The sequence below is a fragment of the Gopherus flavomarginatus genome, chromosome 4 (genome assembly GCF_025201925.1).
Source record: "Gopherus flavomarginatus isolate rGopFla2 chromosome 4, rGopFla2.mat.asm, whole genome shotgun sequence".
Classification (NCBI taxonomy): domain Eukaryota; kingdom Metazoa; phylum Chordata; order Testudines; family Testudinidae; genus Gopherus; species Gopherus flavomarginatus.
Window position 1 is genome coordinate 58929097 of NC_066620.1, and position 19564 is coordinate 58948660.

A 19564-nucleotide genomic window follows, 5' to 3' on the forward strand; every position below is an offset into this window, starting at 1 on the left:
GACAGAGCCTAAATGTCTATCCTATCCTTTCAGTGACATGGCTCAGGATATAGAGGAGAAACTGCTTTCAAAAGGAAGCAGTCAGCTTTCCACATTCAATGTGAACAACATATTACAATCAGTGCAAATTGTGTCAAAACAATTGCAGTTAAGAACAGAGACCTGGTCATATGGATATAATGTTTAGAAGGATCATTTTGGGATAATTAGAAGGACAAATCAAAACAAAATTTTCTTTTAATAAACTCCATCACATGACCATGCTCAAATTAAGCTGTAGTTTTATTTACAATTTCTTCTTAGAGCTGGCCTTTATTATAGTGTAAGAATGTACCATAAATATTTTAAATGAACTATTCAGAGCTTAGTTTCTAAACAGTCCTTCTAAACAGTCATCTGAACTCCATAATCTGTATACAAGAGTACACGGCAGCTACAAGGATGTACTTGATCAAACGGGGAAAATAATGAACACTTTCTTTTTAAAGCCTCTGGTATATGATATTATACATCAAAGAAACTGATGCCAAATCTGGACATTCAGTATGCAGTAGAGGGAAAGGCTAATTGGTATTGTGCCTCAAAATGCTGTCCAAAATTACTTGCATTATTATACTTTTTTGTCACTGGCCAACACAGTGACCAACATCGACTTTTTGATAGAACGTGACAACAAAAGAGGAGGAGGAGTACTATAGGGTAAGAAGTTGCAAGTTGTGTCTTGCCTGTTACAGGTCCATCCTACTAAGAAAGAGAGAGTTTCAAATTTCTTCCAAGTTCTAGAAACCAACAGCACATGAACAAACCCAACAGAAGCAAAACTGGGAATTTACGTAAAACGAATACCCTTTGCAGAACTTTGAGGAAGTAACAAGCAAGTGGGACAAGGTGGAAAGAGGCACCTTAATGAAAGAAAAATGTTGCTATTTTGCTTCTGGTGGTTTTCACTCTTGCGTAATTATTTCAGCCAATACACTTCATACATTTAATGTCCTGCAACTGCCACTGATACAAAATTACAATTCATGAAATTATTATATTGGTTGGTACCAAATAGAGTCTTGAAACTAGCTTGTCTGGTCGGAGTTATTTAAAACAAGATTTCTCACAGGTACAGAGTCTGAGGAAAACAAGAGGCAAAGAAAGTGCCCACTTGGAGACCTGCTGGTAGTGTGCTGAGAACAGCTCACTAGGAGAGACTTATCTCTAGTCCCACCTACCGCTGGAAAGAGAAAGCAGAAAACTTGCCACTAGACCTTCCCCGCCACTTCCTCCAAGAAGCTTAGGCCCTGGAAGTTATGTGAATGGTACTAGCTGTGCCTGAAACTCAAAACATCCTGCAGATCTGGGAGGGTTTTAGACCTCTGCCTGGACTTTAAAAGTATATTTTACAGGAGAGACAGGAAACTAACACTAAGGTTACAGTAAAAAAAAAAGCAAGGGGAAAATGTGTCATCTTGGTTTTCCTGTCTCTGTCACATGAAGGCAAGCAAGCCCATATTGCACCATTGGGAGAACACATATATAATGTTGGTTTCAGAGTAGCAGCCGTGTTAGTCTGTATCTGCAGAAAGAACAGGAGTACTTGTTGCACTCTAAAGACTAACAAATTTATTTCAGCATGAGCTTTCGTGGGCTGCAGCCCACTTCATCGGACGCATAGAATGGAACGTGATATATGCCATCATGTCCCAGCAACGCCCCTCTGCCATGTATATTAGCCAAACCGGACATCTCTACGCAAAAGAATAAAAGGACACAAATCTGACATCACGAATCATAACATTCAAAAACCAGTGGGAGAATACTTCAACCTCTCTAACCACTTAGTGACAGACTTGAAGGTGACAATTTTGCAACAAAAAAACTTCAAAAACAGACTCCAAAGAGAGACTGCAGAACTTGAATTAATATGCAAATTAGATAAAATTAACTTAGGTTTAAACAGAGACTGGGAATGGTTGGGTCATTACACTAACTGAATCTATTTCCCTATGTTAAGTTCTCCTCGCACCTTCTATGGGTCATCTCAGTTATCACTTCAAAGGTTTTTTTTTCTCTTGCTGATGATAGCTCATCTCAATTGATTAGGCTTTTCCTGTTGGTATGCATACTTCCACCTTTTCATGTTCTCTGTATGTATAAATATCTCCTGTCTGTGTGTTCCATTCTATGCATCCGAAGAAGTGAGCTGTAGCCCACAAAAGCTTATGCTGAACTAAATTTGTGAGTCTCTAAGGTGCCACAAGTACTCCTGTTCTTTATACATAATGTAGTTTGGGGCGAAATAGGATGGGCAGACCTATGGGAGGAATTCAGTAATGTGCAAACTGATAACTGCTGCTTATACGTGGTGTTTAAAAATAAACAAGTAGCAAGCACCTTCTCTTCTGCAGCGTGAGGTGAGACATGCTGCTCAGCCACTTGTAAAGCTCAGCTCAACATATTGTCTAATAGGTAGTAATTACATTTTTCTTGTCTGGACTATGTTTTTGGTTGTCTGGGACTCCTGGCCATCAGGAATTTTGCTAGTCTGAAAGAAATCAATGTTTATTTTTACTGGAAAGCAAAAGCTTGCCCTTGGGTTTGTAAGTTCACGGGAAAGATAATTGGGAAAATATGGAACACAAACAAACAAGGAAGTTAGTCCAAACCAAACAATGCAATTCCATTTCTTTGCCAAAACAAACACTATGCCTGTAATACCTGACATTTCTGATAACTAATGTTAACTCACAAATGTACTCAAAAGCATTCACCAACATAGCAAGGTTGAGCGAGAGTTATATAATCTATGTGGTTAGCATGAAAGAAACATGCAGCAGCTGGCCACAATGACCTTTTCAATCAGCTTTTTGTGACTCAAAAGACAGAAACTGGTTTCGATTCCAGGGTAACTCTGATTAAATACATTTAATCTTTGTTTTTTGCTAGAGTAAGTAGCACGCATATACTCAGTCTATTTTTCACACCTATCTTGGTTTTATTGTGGCTTGACTACATACTGTAGTCCATCACATGATCATATATATGCAAGTAAGAGGAAATGCTACTATCGAATTGGAGAAATGTATTACATATACAAAGTATACTTTTGCTCTGGGAACCTGGGGCGAAGATAAAACAACTTTAGCATACATAACTCTCCAGTAGTCACACAATATTACAATAAAAATTCTATAGTTACAGCTGAGGAAACATTTTAATTTCAAAGCCCTCTTTCCCCCAAAAAAACGTTATTTTCAAAGAGGTGAAGGAGGATAGGGATAAAACACACTAAAGGTTGAAATTTCTTATGTTTGTTCTTAGTCCAAACATTACATTTTTTGTGGGGGAGAGGGAGAGAGGTGGGAGGAGCACAGAGAGGGAGAAGTTTGGTAAAAAACAGCCACTTTTTAAAGTTCACTGAACATTTTTAAGTGTCTCAAAAACAGATTTAAAAAAAAAATTAAATACCAAAGCCTGCCCTATTGCAACAATTTTTGCTGATATTTAACCAGAAAACATGGCAGGAAATTAAAAGTTGTCGTTTTCCTATAGGAATGACTACTATAACATGATACACAACCTTACATTTTAAAATGTGCTATACAAAATAGCATATATCTTCCTAAATCCTCTCAATTCTGCCTATTCTCTGGCACTGTTAACATTAATCCTCAAACCCATGGCCAGGGTACCATCTGACTTGACTCTCTCTAGCAAGCCAGAGATCCAAGTTGTGCTCAAATCCTGGCATCTCTCTTCTCTATACTTTTCTAAAGCAAAACTGAATCCTGTCCCTACAGCTAGAATTCTGGTTCAAGTCCTCAATGTCACACCTTGGTTACTGCCAACCTCTCTGGCATCTCCAACTCCCAGATTGCCCCCTTCTCCAGTATGCACTAAACACAGCCACACCTCACACACCTTTCTCCGGAATCTGTTTTCTACCATACCAAATACAAGTTATCCTCACATTTAAGACTCTTCATAACTCTGCCTCATCCAAAATATTTCCTTTTTTCTAATCATACTTCACACATTCCTCCTCCATTCTGTTAACGATGCCAATCTTGAACTGGCTGTCCAATTCGCTCTCGCGTGTCTCCATACTTTCTTCCAAGCTGTCCCTTACACACTGAAAATCTTCACAGAATGAATCCATTCAGCCACTACATTCTCATCTTTCAAATCCCTCAAAAGCCATGAGGTCGATAAGAAACCCAGTAAACCAACATGCACTCAGTTGTGGGGCAGCTGGGATAGCTGACACTAAATTAAAAACCATCTCCCCCATAAATAAATGATTCTGACATACCAAATTGTGCAGAGAACTAAGGTATGTAACTGTGGGATTTTATCACTGTTAGCCATCCTCTCTCTCTCTTTTCCTTCTATTGTTTGTCACACACACTTTTTGATTCTTGTTTCGAACCAGAAATGCTTTAAGGCAGTAACTATAAGTTTGTTCAAGACTAGCCCAATGGAGCCCTGATTCTAATCGGTGCCTTTGATGTAACACCACCACATAGGCACAAAGATTGGTGGGACATTAAGGTCAGAAGGGACCATTATGATCATCTAGTCTGACCTCCTGCACAATGCAGGCCACAGAATTTCACTCATCCACTTCAGTAACAAACTCTTAACCTATGTCTGAGTTATTGAAGTCCTCAAATTGTGATTTGAAGACCTCAAGCTGCAGAGAATCCTCCAGCAAGTGACCCGTGCCCCACGCTGCAGAGGAAGGCGATTTCTGTGCACACAAAATATTGATCATAGCAGTGGTTCATTAACAGTTGTTTACGTATTTTATTTCATTTCACCAACAGTTATAAAATGTGGCACAACTGTGGATCTCCCTGATTTAAAAGCAACACTCAGCAGCTTTTATACTTCCCATTTACAAGCTCTGCCAAACAGAAGAATGTTATAGTGAAAAAATGTTATCACGTGGTTTTTGAGATGGGAAGACAGAGTTGCACTGTATTTACTTCTGATTAGTACAAGTTCTGATAGTACAAGAACGTTAAAAATAGATTTGGAAAGCCACTTCAATTCAGACATTTAACTGTTAGTGTCAGCTCTAAGTACCACAATCAAATCACATTTTAAAAGATTTAAATTCTTAAATTATTTTTCTAATTTGATGCATGTAAACCATTAATTAAGAAATTCTTCTTGTACCAATCTTTGTAATACAAAGTATCCGCTTATGGTAATGTTTTTACCATGTTCATCTCTTATGTATAGTTAATAGGTATATAATGAATTGAACAGTTGTCATTTGACTTGGTCCATTTCTTTAATAAATTATCACTCAGCAATTAGTTGAGAGAGGAAATGCATGACTCAGGAGTGTTCATATCACTTCCAGTTGCCTAGTGGTACAGTAGATATCCAATCTCATAACAGTTGTGTTTCTGAACACCAGCAAAATCTTGCTACACATTGCCTGGCCCTTTTCACCAAAGTCAAATGTAAAATGCTATTTTCACCCCTTGTTTCCAATATATATTTTTTAAATTACCTTGGCAGTATTATCTTGATAGTTGCATTTTACACACATGCACACACAGAGTAAGTTTTGGGTTTTTTAAACTAGAGGGGAAGTAACTCCAGTGTTTTTCCTACTCTACATAAAAATTTTATTCCTTACAGGCATATTCCTCTGCAATAGAGAAATTAAAAATGAGTGAGGATTAGTCTGTTTAGTGAATCCACAAAAATGGGTAAAAAAAAAAATAATCAGAGAAGAGTCCATGACCCTGCACCCTGAATCACCCCCGACAGTTGCTCCTAAAATATTACTGAAGTCCTGGGTTTATATTTACTTCCACAGCCCTTTTAGGAGGGAAGAAGGAGAAAGGGTTTCTGTGGAGAAGGGATGACTAATGGGTGGGAGATGGGGATACAATTTACAAGCAATCTATGCCCTGTGACTCTGCACCTTGGCCCCAAAGAGCAGGCATTGAGTCCTTCATTTCCACTCTGGAAGACTAATCATCATGATGTTCAGGCCACTACAGAACCACCATACTTGGGAACAGGAGGCTATTAGGTCCCTTACTCTTATGATGTAACTGAGACAAAGGTTTGGTCAATGAAGTGGAAGCATAGTCAAGTGGTAAAAGAAAGGGAGTCTGGAAAAAAAAAAAATCTAGTCTTAGCTCTGAGTTTACCCATCTATAAAATGGAGTGTGTGTGTGCACGCGCAATTTTAGAAGTCAACATAGTAGTACCTGAGTGCAGAATATAGCGATTAGGATTTGCAAATAACAGTCCATAGTGGACCCTACTCCTCATTTCTCTTGAATTCAGCAGCTTTGTTCTCCGTCCTCCCATCCAACATACTGTCTACCTCACCCACCTTTCCCTTCCCTCTTCTTGCCCTCTTGTTACGCGTTTCTCTGTCTTTGGGCGTAGCAGGCAGGCTTTTAGAACACGGCAAGTCTTGCAATGCTGTGAACACAGTTATGATGAATTCTTCGATAGCCTTCCCCTGGAATACCCATATTTCAGATTATTTTTCTCAAGATATGTCAACTTGTGTTTTTCCATAAACATGAAACAACTTAACATGAGATAAATATATCATTAGTGATGTTTGCAGCACCATCCTCTTTCCTATCATCTGTGAATTTAATCAATGTGCTACTTAATCTTTTCCACTTCATTAACAAAGACATTAAATGAAACAAGGCCCAATCCAGGCAGTTGCGATTGGATACCTCGTTTCACACTGACACAGGCCTGGTCTACACTACGCGTTTAAACCGATTTTAGTAGCGTTAAGCCGATTTAACCCTGCACCTGTCCACACAACGAGGCCCTTTATATTGATATAAAGGGCTTTTTAAACCGGTTTCCGTACTCCTCCCCGATGAGAGGAGTAGCGCTGAAATCGGTATTGCCATGTCGGATTAGTGTTAGTGTGGCTGCAAATCGATGGTATTGGCCTCCAGGCAGTATCCCACAGTGCACCACTGTGACTGCTTGGAAAGCAATCTGAGCTCGGATGCACTGGCCAGGTAGACAGGAAAAGCCCCATGAACTTCTGAATTTCATTTCCTGTTTGGCCAGCGTGGAGAGCTCACCAGCAAAGGTGACCACGCAGAGCTCATCAGCACAGGTAACAATGCAGTCTCCTGAGAATCGAAAAAGAGCTCCAGCATGGACCGCACGGGAGGTAATGGATCTGATCGTTATATGGGGAGAGGATTCCTTGCTAAAAGAACTCCATTCCAAAAGACGAAATGAAAAAACATTTGAAAAACATTTCCAAGGCCATGATGGAGAAAGGTCACACCAGGGACTCAGTGCAGTGCTGTGTGAACGTTAAGGAGCCCAGACAAGCCTACCAGAAACCCAAAGAAGCAAACGGAAGGTCCGCGGCAGGGCCGAAAACATGCCGCTTCTGCGCTGAGCTGCATGCAATTCTAGGGAGATCCGCCACCAGTTCCCCACCCCTGTCCGTGGATTCCGAGGTGGGGGTGGTAATCTCAGCCATGGCTGAGGATTCTGCGGACGGGGAAGATGAGGAGGAGGAGGAGGAAGAGGAGGACAAGCTTGCAGAGAGCACACAGCACTCCGTTCTCCCCAACAGCCAGGAGCTTTTTCTCACCCAGACGGAATTACACTCCCAGCCCTCCTAAGCCACTAGCCCAGACAATGAAGCCATGGAAGCGATCTCTGGTGAGTGTACCTTTGTAAATATAAAACATGGTTTAAAAGCAAGCGTTTTTTAATGATTAATTTGCCCCGAGGACTTGGGATGCATTCGCGGCCAGTAGTTATTGGAAAAGTCTGTTAACATGTCTGGGGATGGAGAGGAAATCCTCCAGGGACATCTCCATGAAGCTTTCCTGGAGGTACTCCAAAAGCCTTTGCAGAAAGTTTCTGGGCAGGGCAGCCTTATTCTGTCCTCCATGGTAGGACACTTGACAATACCATGCATGTAGCAATTAATCTGGTATCATTGCATGACAAACCCTAGCTGCGTATGATCCCGGTGATTGCTGGCATTCAAGCAACATCTGTTCTTTATCTCGCTGTGTTATCCTCAGGAGAGTGATATCGTTCATGGTAACCTAGCTGAAATTCAGGAATTTAATTAAGGGGACAGAGATGGCCATTTCTACTGGGCTGTTTGCCTGTTGCTTAAGAGAAATCCTTCCTTGCAGGTAGCCAAGCAGGGGAAGGGGAGGGGGGGAATAGCGCTGAGCTTTTTCGTGTTTGGCTAGCAGGGATCTTCCTTGCTACCAGCCAAGCGGTGGGGGGAGGGGTAAGGAGATCATCCCAGGGAATTGGAAGGGGGGGGGGGTTTGCTGCTGCATGTTAACAGGAAAGAAGCAGCACTGAACGGGATTTGCTTGGTATTTGGGAAAGGAGGGCACTGTGTATATGAAGGCTGCAGAAGCCAAAAGACAACGGCTTACCATGGTTGCATGCAAGCTGAATTCTGCTGCCCGGACCTGCGTCTGTGAGATCTCTAACACCAGAGCCGCAGGCACTCAATATTAAGATGCAAAATGCGACCTCGTAGTGAAATCACATGTGCTACGTAAGATGAATAGTGTTGTTCACCGTGAAAGAGTATAAGCATTGTTCTGTAAAATGAATCTTTTTAAATACTTCTCTCCCTTTTTTCCCCTCCCTCATGCAGCTGCAAATTTTTCAAGCCTTCCTACTCCATCCCAAGGCTATCTCAGGTAAGGCAGCGGAAAAAAAAGACGCGAGACGAAATGTTCTCGGAAATCATGGAAGTGACCCGCAATGAAAGAGCTCATCTGAATGAGTGGAAGGATGTGGTATCAAATTATAGGAAAGATGCCAGTGAACGTGAGGACAGGAGGGACCAACATGAGGACAGGAGGGACGCTCAAGATGAGAAGTGGCAGGAAGATCAGAGGTGTAGGCAGGAAGATCAGCGGTGGCGCGAAGCAACGCTGGGGCTGCTGCGTGATTAAACTGACATCCTCCGACGTCTGGTGGAGCTTCAGGAACAGCAGCAGGGTCACAGAGTGCCGCTGCAGCCCCTGTGTAACCACTGTCACCCCTCACCATGTTCCATATCTTCCTCACCCAGACGTGTAAGAATGCATGGGGGAAGGCTTCATGCACCTGCCTACTCCACCCCCATGGATAGCAAAACCAAAAAGCTGTCATTACTTTGAAATTTTTTTAGTGGCCTTTTCCTTCCCTCCTATCCTCCTCCCAAACCACACCTGGGATACCTTGTCAGTTCTCTCCCTCTTTTTATAATGACTTAATAAAGAATACATGCTTTTTAAACAATAGTGACTTTATTTCCTTAAGCAAGCTGTAATCAAAGGGGGAGGGTGGGTTGCTTACAGGGAATGAGTCAATCAAGGGGGGGGGGGTTCATCAAGGGGAAACAAACACAGCAGTCACATCGTGCCTGGCCCGTGATGAAACTCGTTTTCAAAGCTTCTCTGATGCGCACCGCTTCCTGGTGTGCTCTTCTAATCACCCTGGTGTTTGGCTGTGCATAATCAGCGGCCAGGTGATTTGCCTCAGCCTCCTACCCCTCCATAAAGGTCTCCCCCTTACTCTCACAGAGATTGTGGAGCACACAGCAAGCAGCAATAACAATGGGGACATTGGTTTCGCTGAGGTCTGAGCGAGTCAGTAATGTGCACCAGCGCACTTTTAAATGGCCAAATGCACATTCTACCACCATTCTGCACTTGCTCAGCCTGTAGTTGAACAACTCCTGACTACTGTCCAGGCTGCCTGTGTATGGCTTCATGAGCCATGGCATCAAGGGGTAGGTTGGGTCCTCCAGGATAACTACAGGCATTTCAACATCCGCAACTGTTATTTTCTGGTCTGGTAAGTAATTCCCTTGCTGCAGCCGTTTAAACAGAGTAGTGTTCCTGAAGACGCGAGTGTCATGAATCCTTTCTGGCCATCCCACGTGGATGTTGGTGAAATGTCCCTTGTGATCCACCAGTGCTTGTAGCACCATTGAAAAGTACCCCTTGCGGTTTACATACTGGGTGCCCTGGTGCTCCGGTGCCAAGATAGGGATATGGGTTCCATCTATCGCCGCACCACAGTTAGAGAATCCCATTGCAGCAAAACCATCCACTATGACCTGCACGTTTCCCAGAATCACAACCTTTCGTAGCAGAAGCTTAATGATTGCTTTGGCTACTTGCATCACAGCAGCCCCCACAGTAGATTTGCCCACTCCAAATTGATTCCCGACTGACTGGCAGCTGTCTGGCATTGCAAGCTTCCAGAGGGCTATTGCCACTCGCTTCTCAACTGTGAGGGCTGCTCTCATCTTGGTATTCTGGCGTTTCAAGGCAGGGGAAAGCAAGTCACAAAGTTCCATGAAAGTGCCCTTATGCATCTGAAAGTTTCGCAGTCACTGGGAATTGTCCCAAACCTGCAAAACTATGCGGTCCCAACAGTCTGTGCTTGTTTCCCGGGCCCAAAATCGGTGTTCAATGGGTAGAACCTGCCCCATTACCATCAGGATCTCCAAAGCGCAGGGGCCCGCGGTTTGAGAGAATTCTGTGTCCATGTCCTCATCACTCTCGTTGCTGCGCTGCCGTAGCCACCTCCTCCTCGCCTGGTTTTGCAGGTCCTGGTTCAGCACAGACTGCATGAGAATGCGCGAGATGTTTACAACGTCCATGATTGCTATCTTGATCTGAGCAGGGTCCATGCTTGCTGTGCTATGGCGTTTGCACAGTTGACCCAGGAAAAAAGGCGCAAAACGGTTGTCTGCTGCTTTCATGGAGGGAGGGGTGAGGCTGTACCCAGAACCATCCGTGACAATATTTTTTGCCCCATCAGGCACTGGGATCTCAATCCAGAATTCCAAGGGGCAGGGGAGACTGCAGGAACTATGGGATAGCTACCCACAGTGCAACGTTCCGGAAATCGACACTAGCCTCAGTACATGGACGCACACCGCCGAATTAATGTGCTTAGTGTGGCCGTGTGCACTCGACTTTATACAATCTGTTTTACAAAACTGGTTTACGTAAAATCCGAATAATCCCGTAGTGTAGACGTACCCATATACTTGGATTATGCTCCTTCAGCCACTTTTCAATTCATATAACCGTGCTCAGATTAAAGCCAATTTTAATTTATTTTTTCGATTAAGGCTTGAGATTCTGTAACAAATGTTCCCCTAAAATCCAGGTATCATTGCAGTCCCTTCATCCACTATTATAACCCTGTGAAAATCACTGACACCAAGACGAGGTGCTGATGGTTAATATACACATTTTGCTTCCAGCAGAACCTCACTGATTCATATTAGTGAATGGGAGACGCATTCTGAACATCAGGAGTTTTGAGAACTGGCAAGTTAAGTGATTAAAAAAAGACAGACGATATTTCAAATAATTCTTTGTCCATTTGTTTGACATTATAGTTTATTTCCAATTATTTACAACACTTTATTAAGTAGTAAGTGAACTTTAGTATGCATTCTGCAGTATATTTTGAGAAAGTAATCAAGTCTTAGTAATACAAGACTCCCCACTTTATCACTGCATCTGCTATTGAATCTTTGATAAAAAGCGAGGTGAGAACACAGGTTCGTATATGCAAATTTAGAGGAGAGTGGATTAGGGAAATTCTATTTAAATTTAATATGCAAGAAATTGTCAATGCTGTTAGAAATCCTCCTAGAGAATTGCCATTGCAAAATGTGCCAGAATAGATGACATAATCAAAAACTAAGACAGAGGTTCTCAACCTTTTTCTTTCTGAGCCCCCACCCAACATGCTATAAAAACTCAATGGGCCACCTGTGCCACAACAACTGGTTTTCTGTATATAAAAGCCGGGACCATCATTGGGGGTAGCAAGCAGGGCAATTGCTTGGGGCCCCATGCCACAGGGGCCCCAGTGAAGCTAAATTTGGCTTCAGCCTCAGGTGTTGGGGCTCAGAGCCCCAGACTTCAGCCCTATGTGGTGGGGCTTCAGCTTTCTGCCCTGGGCCCCAGCAAGTCTAACACTGGCCCTGCTTGGCGGATCCCCTGAAACCTGCTCACGGCCTCCCCAGGTGGCGCTGGACTCCTGGTTGAGAACCACTGATATAAGAAACTCCAGTAACAGCTGAACAAAAAAAGTGAATAGTGATTCCTGAGGACCATACCTTTGGCAAGTGGTAGAGAAATGCTGCAGTAATATTTCTGAAATTGAGATTATTGAAATTTAATACAGCATTTTGGAAACTTTATTGCATGCATTATTAACCCAGAGATATAGTCTCCAGGAACAAAAAGATCATCCGTTAAAAAAGAAACAACTAGTATATAGTCAAGTCAAAGGTTTTTTTTAATATATTAAAATACGGTAAATTAATAATTTGCAAACATCTATAAAAAGTGACCCAAAAACACCTGAGTCATTATCTACCTGCGAAGTAAGTATCTACATTTCTTAAATAGAAAGTCCTTATATGTGCAGTATGCAGTTGTTAAATCATGTTTCAGATGCTTTAACTCTGCTCACCTCCAAACATACATTCCTCTGCATATTAAGTCTCCAAATACAAATAAAATCCCAAGCACGAAGAGTGCATTAGCTAAAGATGGGGACTAGGAATCAGCACTCCTGGGCTCAAGTCTTAGATATGCCCCTAATTTATCTGATTTGGGTAATTTTCTTAACCTCTCAAATTTATTTTCCCACTCTGAAATTGGGATGTTATGTTAGCACCTGGATGTTGTGAGGCTTAATGCTTGCAAAGTTCTTAGAGATATTCAGATGAAACTGTTACACAAAACCCCATGTTGTACACAATTCTGAATGAAATACTTAAAAGTACCGACCACCATATAGCTGCCTAGGAATGAAAACAATTGCCTTTAGTAAATGTATCAAAAGCTCTGTATTTGTTTATTTTTAATCAAGTACAATTAGTTCATGTAAAGGTACTCACCTGACAAGATTAAACTGAAAGGTGCTAGGAGAGAAGAAATTATTTTAATTTCAGAATTCTAAATAATTTCTGGCTAGAAATATTAAACATTGACGACTAACAGATGGTAGCAATGACATCTGCAAGGCACTGAGGCGGTGGCGCATGGATTTCTAAATTCTCTTTCCTTGTGACCTTTAAAAGATTTGGTTAAATGCTAAAAGCTTACAAAATGGGCAAAGGCTTTTTAAAACAGAACTTCAAAATTGCTGAAGACTTTTCTTCAGCTATTAGTACCAATTAAAAGCCTTTCATATTACATGGTAGGGCCATGGGGGTAAAATACAAGATTTTTTACACTGCCTGGCTGAATTCATAATTCTACTCCCTGGCCACAATTTCCTACTGATATTTATCACAAGATCCAGGGCCAGCTCTAGGTTTTTTGCCGCCTCAAGCAAAAAAAATTTTTGCTGCCCTCACCTCAGCCCTGGGTTCCACCCTGCACCCCCTTGCTGCCACAGCCCTGGGCTCTCCCCGCCCACCTGCACCCCCTGTCTCCCCAGCTCTGGACCTCCCCCGACCGGCACCCCCCTGTCACCCCAGCCCTGGGCTCCCCCCCTCCACCTGCACCCCCTGCCACCCCAGCCTTGGGCTCTCTTCCCCACACATCCTGTGCTGCCCCAGTTCTGGGCTCCCCACTTCCTCCCCACTAGTACCCCCCCACACACACCACCTGCCACTCCAGCCCTGAGCTCTGTCCCCTTCACGCACACTCCCTGCTGCCCCAGCCCTGGGATCTCCCCACCACCACCTGTACCCTCCTTCCGCTCCAGCCCTAGGTCACTGGTAACTTCCTCTCAGGGCAGGTCATTCAGCAGGAATTTTGGATGTGCACAGAACACAGACAGGATTGGTTCCCATATGGTTACAGAACTGCAGTAAAGTGGAACAATTTTCAGCTTGTGTGATTGGAGGATATTTGGATGCATATTGTAAGACTGTCCTCCATAAATGAGGAAAAGTTGAGCTGCCTTTATTATTCTTTTGTTCCACTCCTTGTTTCTATGGGGAATTTGCCAATGCAATATCACTGTCTTCCTTTTAAACAAACAATAATAAAAAAGGCAACGGCTGTTGAAAATAGCAATTCCAGCCCTAATAACCACTGGGAAGCATTTCTTGCTCAATTTTATCCTACTTTTTCTAGAGCAAGTTACAGTGGATCAGTATATTTGATTTGGGAGAAATGAAGTAACAGCTGCTCAAATTGAGCTTGAGCACTCCTGAATTTTGTGGTGTTCAAACCTGGAAGGCAGGTGCTAGATTCCCTTCCTGAAATTAGCTAAATTTGGAAAGGAAAAGTCAATTTCTGTTTCCATGGCTCAGAAGTGGAAATCCTCCTACATGCCTGGTACCGTATCTAAAGCTGCCCAGGTCCAGAAGAGCCTCCCCTCCCTTACTTTTCCATTTTAAATTCTAGTGGGATCCACATACCTCCCTTGCCAGGCTTCAGACAGAGAGGGGCACTGTCCATTTAGTCCACCCAATTCCTTCTTTGGGGGCTGCAAGGTGAGGTCACACCAGTATCCCTAATCCAGCCTGGGGATGTCTTCTGAAGGGGATATCTGGGCCAAAGCCTTCTACTCCTTGGGCACACTTGTTCCCCATTCACAGTGCCACCCCACTCTAGCAGCGAGCTCTCCATTCACAGCAAGCTACAGCATGAGGTTTCAGCTACCATACTCCCTCCCCCACCCTTTCCTTTTGATCGTGGCCGAGGGAATGCTGGAAAATGTAGTTCTTTCCCTGCTCCCGGGCTGGCTCTATAGCCCCCTGTTGGTTCTCAGCTCCCAGGCTGGATCCCTGCTGGCTGCCGCCCCTGCAAATGGGCTGACCCAAGCACCTGCTTGTTTGCTGGTGCCTAGAGCCGCCGCTGATCTGATCTACTGAATATACATTTGCAGTCCTGACATGGATTTAAAAATCTGCACTGGAAAGCAAAGCACAGGATTGATATGAGGCATAAACTGCTCCAACTGACGTCCAATGATCTCTAGCCTTCTGTATTTAGCCCCTGACAGCTTTTGCTGCTGCACTGTGTTTCAGTCAGTTTATACAGAAATTCTCCATGTGCATCTCTTTGCTGGATTCATGGATCTCACTTTTCATTCACTCCTTCCCTTTCTGTCATTCTGCACAGCATTTTCTTGCCTGCTAGTTTAAAGCATCTCACAGCAAGTAACAATGGTGACCCTTCTATACAGCTCCAGCCAGCCAAACTGTAGTAAAATGAACTCCATTTTGCCACAAAACTAATACCCTACTATTAGCACTGTCTTTTTAGCCATGCATTCAATTTACTAGTCTGTCTTTAAACACAGGGCCAGAAGTATAACCCTTCTATTTTGGGGGTCTATTTATTAGTTTATAATCTAATAGTTCATCAAACCTACTTTGAAGACACTCCATGTAGTTCTTCTCTAGATTAATGTACACAAACAACATTAGTTCTTCTGCAGCTCATGTCAGGAAATTTCTTGGTATAACAGATTAAGAAGAAAGAGTTAAGATTTTGCTTTAAGAACGAGAGCTTGATTAAGCTGGGGTTATGTATTGCTCTGTTATCTGTTTGAGATGAAAGTGAATGCCTTATTGAGCGCTGAGTGTTACTGACCTCCACACTGTAGGCAATGTGAAGATGGCAAAGGGTGTCGGAGACTTAAGTTATTTCCCTGCTTTTAAGGTTTTGGTTGCGTGGAGTGCATCCTGCTGTAACCTGAACTCATTAAACACAGTTTTTGCTGTATGAATTTCCTTTCCTTATATCTTACAAAATATGCCAAAGTAACTAATTATGTGTAAAATGGGCAGGAATGAGGGAGAGTTCTCACATGTTAACAAAAGAGAGGCGGCCACTATTTTGAAAGAGGTGCAGTGCCTGTCCTGCTTTGAACAGACCAACCCACTCTGCCCACAGGCACACGTTGAATTGTCCAAACTTCACTTTTCCAAGAGTTTGGCTTTAAACTTAAATTGCACATTTAAATTAAGCTCTTCCCAAACTTAGCTGTTCCTCAGTTTTCCCTGCAGAACCTCCTCTATGTCAGCTATTAGTTCTCTCTGTCCCCTTACATCAGGATTGGAACTAACAAAATCCACTTGCTTGCATGTGTCAGCAGTAAGTATTTGTGACACTATCTCCAAATAGCACCTTGGAACCCCATATTCATCACTGTGATACGATTATGATATGTTTTGTACAGTGCATGCCTTGTGGGGTATCATTTAAGAAGTCTTGATCCGTTGAACGTTAATATCCTGTTAAACTGTATTGTACTATTTTGTATGTGAAGTTATGAAATATTGCTATATGTCTATTTCTGAAACATGAGTAAGTGGAAAACGCCCACAGCTAGCCTTTCATTGGCAACAAAAGGGCAACTAACACTGACAAGACAGATTTACATCAGGACCAGCCAGACGTGTTGATGGCCCATCAAGAAGAGTCTACTCTCCCAGAGATTCCTCAGAGAAGGCACATATACAATGGGGGCTACCTAACCCGCACATCACAACACGGATCTTTCTAGCACCTGCACAGAAAGTGTAAATGAGGGTCAATTATATCACCACTTGGTCTCTCTCCTCTCCCATCTCAACACCTGGAAGATCGCCTGGAAGACAAAGACCTCGAACTGGGGAGATTGGTCCAAGCTGAGAAGGGAATTCAGCCTGTGATTTAAGAACTGTAAACTGCCCGGAACATCCAGTGGGGTGAGAAAAGCTGTTTGATTCAAATCTTGCTTGGTCTGTTAAAGTTTAGAATCTAGTCTGCATTTCTATTTTTATTTCTTATGTAACCAACTTTAACATTTATGCCTAACACTTATAATCACTAAAAATCTATCTTTCCACAGTTGATAAACTTATTTTCATGTTTTATCAGTACCAGTTTGTCTAGAGTGTTTGAGGAATCTGCTCAGATTACAATGGCTGGTGCATGTCCACTTTCCTTTGACAAAGTGACAAACTAATTAATGAGCTTGCACTGTTCAAGAGGAAGTCTTAAGCAGTGTAAGATGGTACATCACTGGGGTGCAAGGTGGGTGGGGGCTGGGGAAATTGGCTGAAGTCTCCCGGTGTATAATTTGTGAGTGGTTTAGAGAGCATTCATGCAATTTAGGTGTATGTGTGCCTCCACGTGTTGATGGCTGATTGATCACAGCAACTGGAGGGGTTTGCTGCTTATCATTAGCACAACATTGTGAGAGACAGCCCAGGATGAACAGTTTCAGGGGACTCAGCAGTTCCACAGTTCCAGGTTGTACCCCATGGGTATGTCACAATATTTTGCATCTTTTTTTGCAGTGTTCAAGCATCTGAATTTAGGCTGGCTCAGCAGGGGAGCCTTGTAATCCTATGCAGAGTCCTTGAACCTTCTATCCTGCTACAGTGTTATATTAAAGTCAGATCATGCACTTTCTTAAGACCATCATAACAATGGTGTAGGGTAAGGATGCACTAATTTTGCTGTGGCACAATACGAGAGTTCTCCCTACTGCTCAGCAAGTCACTCACTATTACCAGAATTATACGTACCACTGCCAAAAATTATCTGTGCAAGTAAATGGACTGACAAAAGGGAACCACAAATTAGGTTACCCTTTGGACTTCAGAAAGCTGATACATATCCTGTACAAAGTAATTTTGTGTGAGATGTCAAACAAATCTAAAAAAAATAATAAAATGCAAAAAGATGTGTTTATTTCAGATAAATTTGCATATTTATTCTGAAACTACCTGCATGAAAAATTTTTGGCTCATTTGAAATAATTTCTCTGTTCAGTATCTTCAGCCCAAACCAGTTTCTGGCCTACATCACTGTAACAATGACAAACAAAAGGGTAAAACTAAGCTAGTTCATATACTGTACAGTATATTTCTGTTACCTGAATTTAAAACTACGGCTATTAGAAAGAACGCTGATTTCTGACTTGTCCACAGGAAGCTTTAAAAAAAAAAAACACACCACTCACACACCCACACCCTTTTGGTAGCACATGCTAGTTAATGAAACAAGGAGCCTGACAAGTGCATTTGTACAGAGTGGGAAAATGCTGATCTTAACACTGAAGTAGAAGTTGAAGGGGAGGTTAGGGTGGTGTTAGAGAAGTGAAATATTGTAATTTATTACTAATTCTCTTTTATCCATTAAAACTGTAGATGACCTACCAAATCCTGGAACGCTTTTGAGACTGGATTTGAGACAGATTTTTTCTAGTCTGAGGTAGCTGTATCGCAACAGGCAGTTCCATAGGAACATCCAGTCCATTCGTGTCCGGTGGTTCATTATGATGACACTTCTTTCTCCGGGGATGAACCCATCACCTGTTATAACCACCTTTGCACCAAACACCATCTCCAGCAAAGCCTAGAAGAAATATTTTGATATTATGACTTTCCACTCAAAGCAGAGGGAGGGAGGGAAGCAAATCTGTTCGGACTTGTCTACATTATCCGCTGGATCGATGGGCAGCGATCGATCCAGCTAGGGTTGACGTGCTAAATCGACCGCTGAGCACTCTCCCGTCAACTCCGATACTCCACCAGAGCGAGAGGCACAGGCAGAGTCGACGGGGGAGCATCAGCTGTTGACTTACCACAGTGTCTTCACTATGGTAAGTAGATCTAAAGGTACGTTGACTTCAGCTACGTTATTCACGTAGCTGAAGTTGCGTAACTTAGATCGATCCCATCCCGCCCCCAGTGTAGACCAGGCCTTAGTCTATTGACAACGGAAATAAATTTTCACTGACTAATTTCCTAACACACAACTTCCCTAGAAAACAATGAACTTCCCTTAACTGTTTTCTTATTGAAGGTCAATCAATTTTTACACAATAGCTGTCTGCTATAGTCCCTAATTAAAGAGGTGGAATCAATAATCAGCACTTCGCAAATAGCCACTCTTTGCTGATCTGGATATCAGATACAAACACCCTTTTTGCCTACAAATAATCTTTTTCAAAATGAGCTGTGAATCCAATAGCATATTGCACTGGTATATGGGAATCAAAATTCCAGGTTTAATAATGATTCAGTAGGGTCTGGAACATTGCAGGGCAAAAATTCCCTAGCAGGAAGGGGAAAGTGCCTCATGTATCATGTGAGTGAGTGAATGGTCAATACTAGCATGGCATTGAAGAGCTCTAGAACGTACCACATCATCTCCTCAGCCAGAAGGGTCTACTCGACAGCATGCTTCACTTCTAGCCATTCTTGGGGATGAAAGTGAAGACAGAAAATGGGTCTGGAAATGGGAAATCCCAGGCAAATTTGAACACGCTGTGATGGACTGATTTATCTCCGCATTAAATTGTGACTTTCACATAACATCGTATCCATCATTTTAACGAATGTAACTCACACTTTGAGTGTGTAAGTACCTGTCAAGAGGCATCTAGGACAGAAGAGTCATCAATGGTGATGGGCTTCGAAAACAGAGATCCGCCCTAAAATAATGGTTTTGCTATAAGAAGTGTTGAGGCTTAAAGAAATTAGTTTTCCCACTTGGGGCTCAGGGGGGCAGGAATTTCCCCGCCATCCATCTGCCTGGGGTTCTGAAGTTGGTCAGTCAGTCAGTTAGATGCCCGAGAAGACAGA

The 19564-nt window shown here is 42.6% G+C and overlaps 1 protein-coding gene across 5 annotated transcripts in view; it reads right to left on the minus strand.

The window, feature by feature from the left end:
• Nucleotides 1–19564, minus strand: part of LCLAT1 (lysocardiolipin acyltransferase 1) — a 203102-nt gene that overhangs the window by 91853 nt on the left and 91685 nt on the right. For 4 of the 5 annotated variants that reach the window (XM_050948602.1, XM_050948603.1, XM_050948606.1 and 1 more), the window contains one exon: nt 18134–18332. The exons of the other annotated variant lie outside the window; for it this stretch is intronic. In XM_050948602.1, coding sequence (XP_050804559.1) covers nt 18134–18332 — 199 coding nt within the window. The remainder of the gene's footprint in view (nt 1–18133; nt 18333–19564) is intronic. 5 annotated transcript variants of the gene reach the window in all.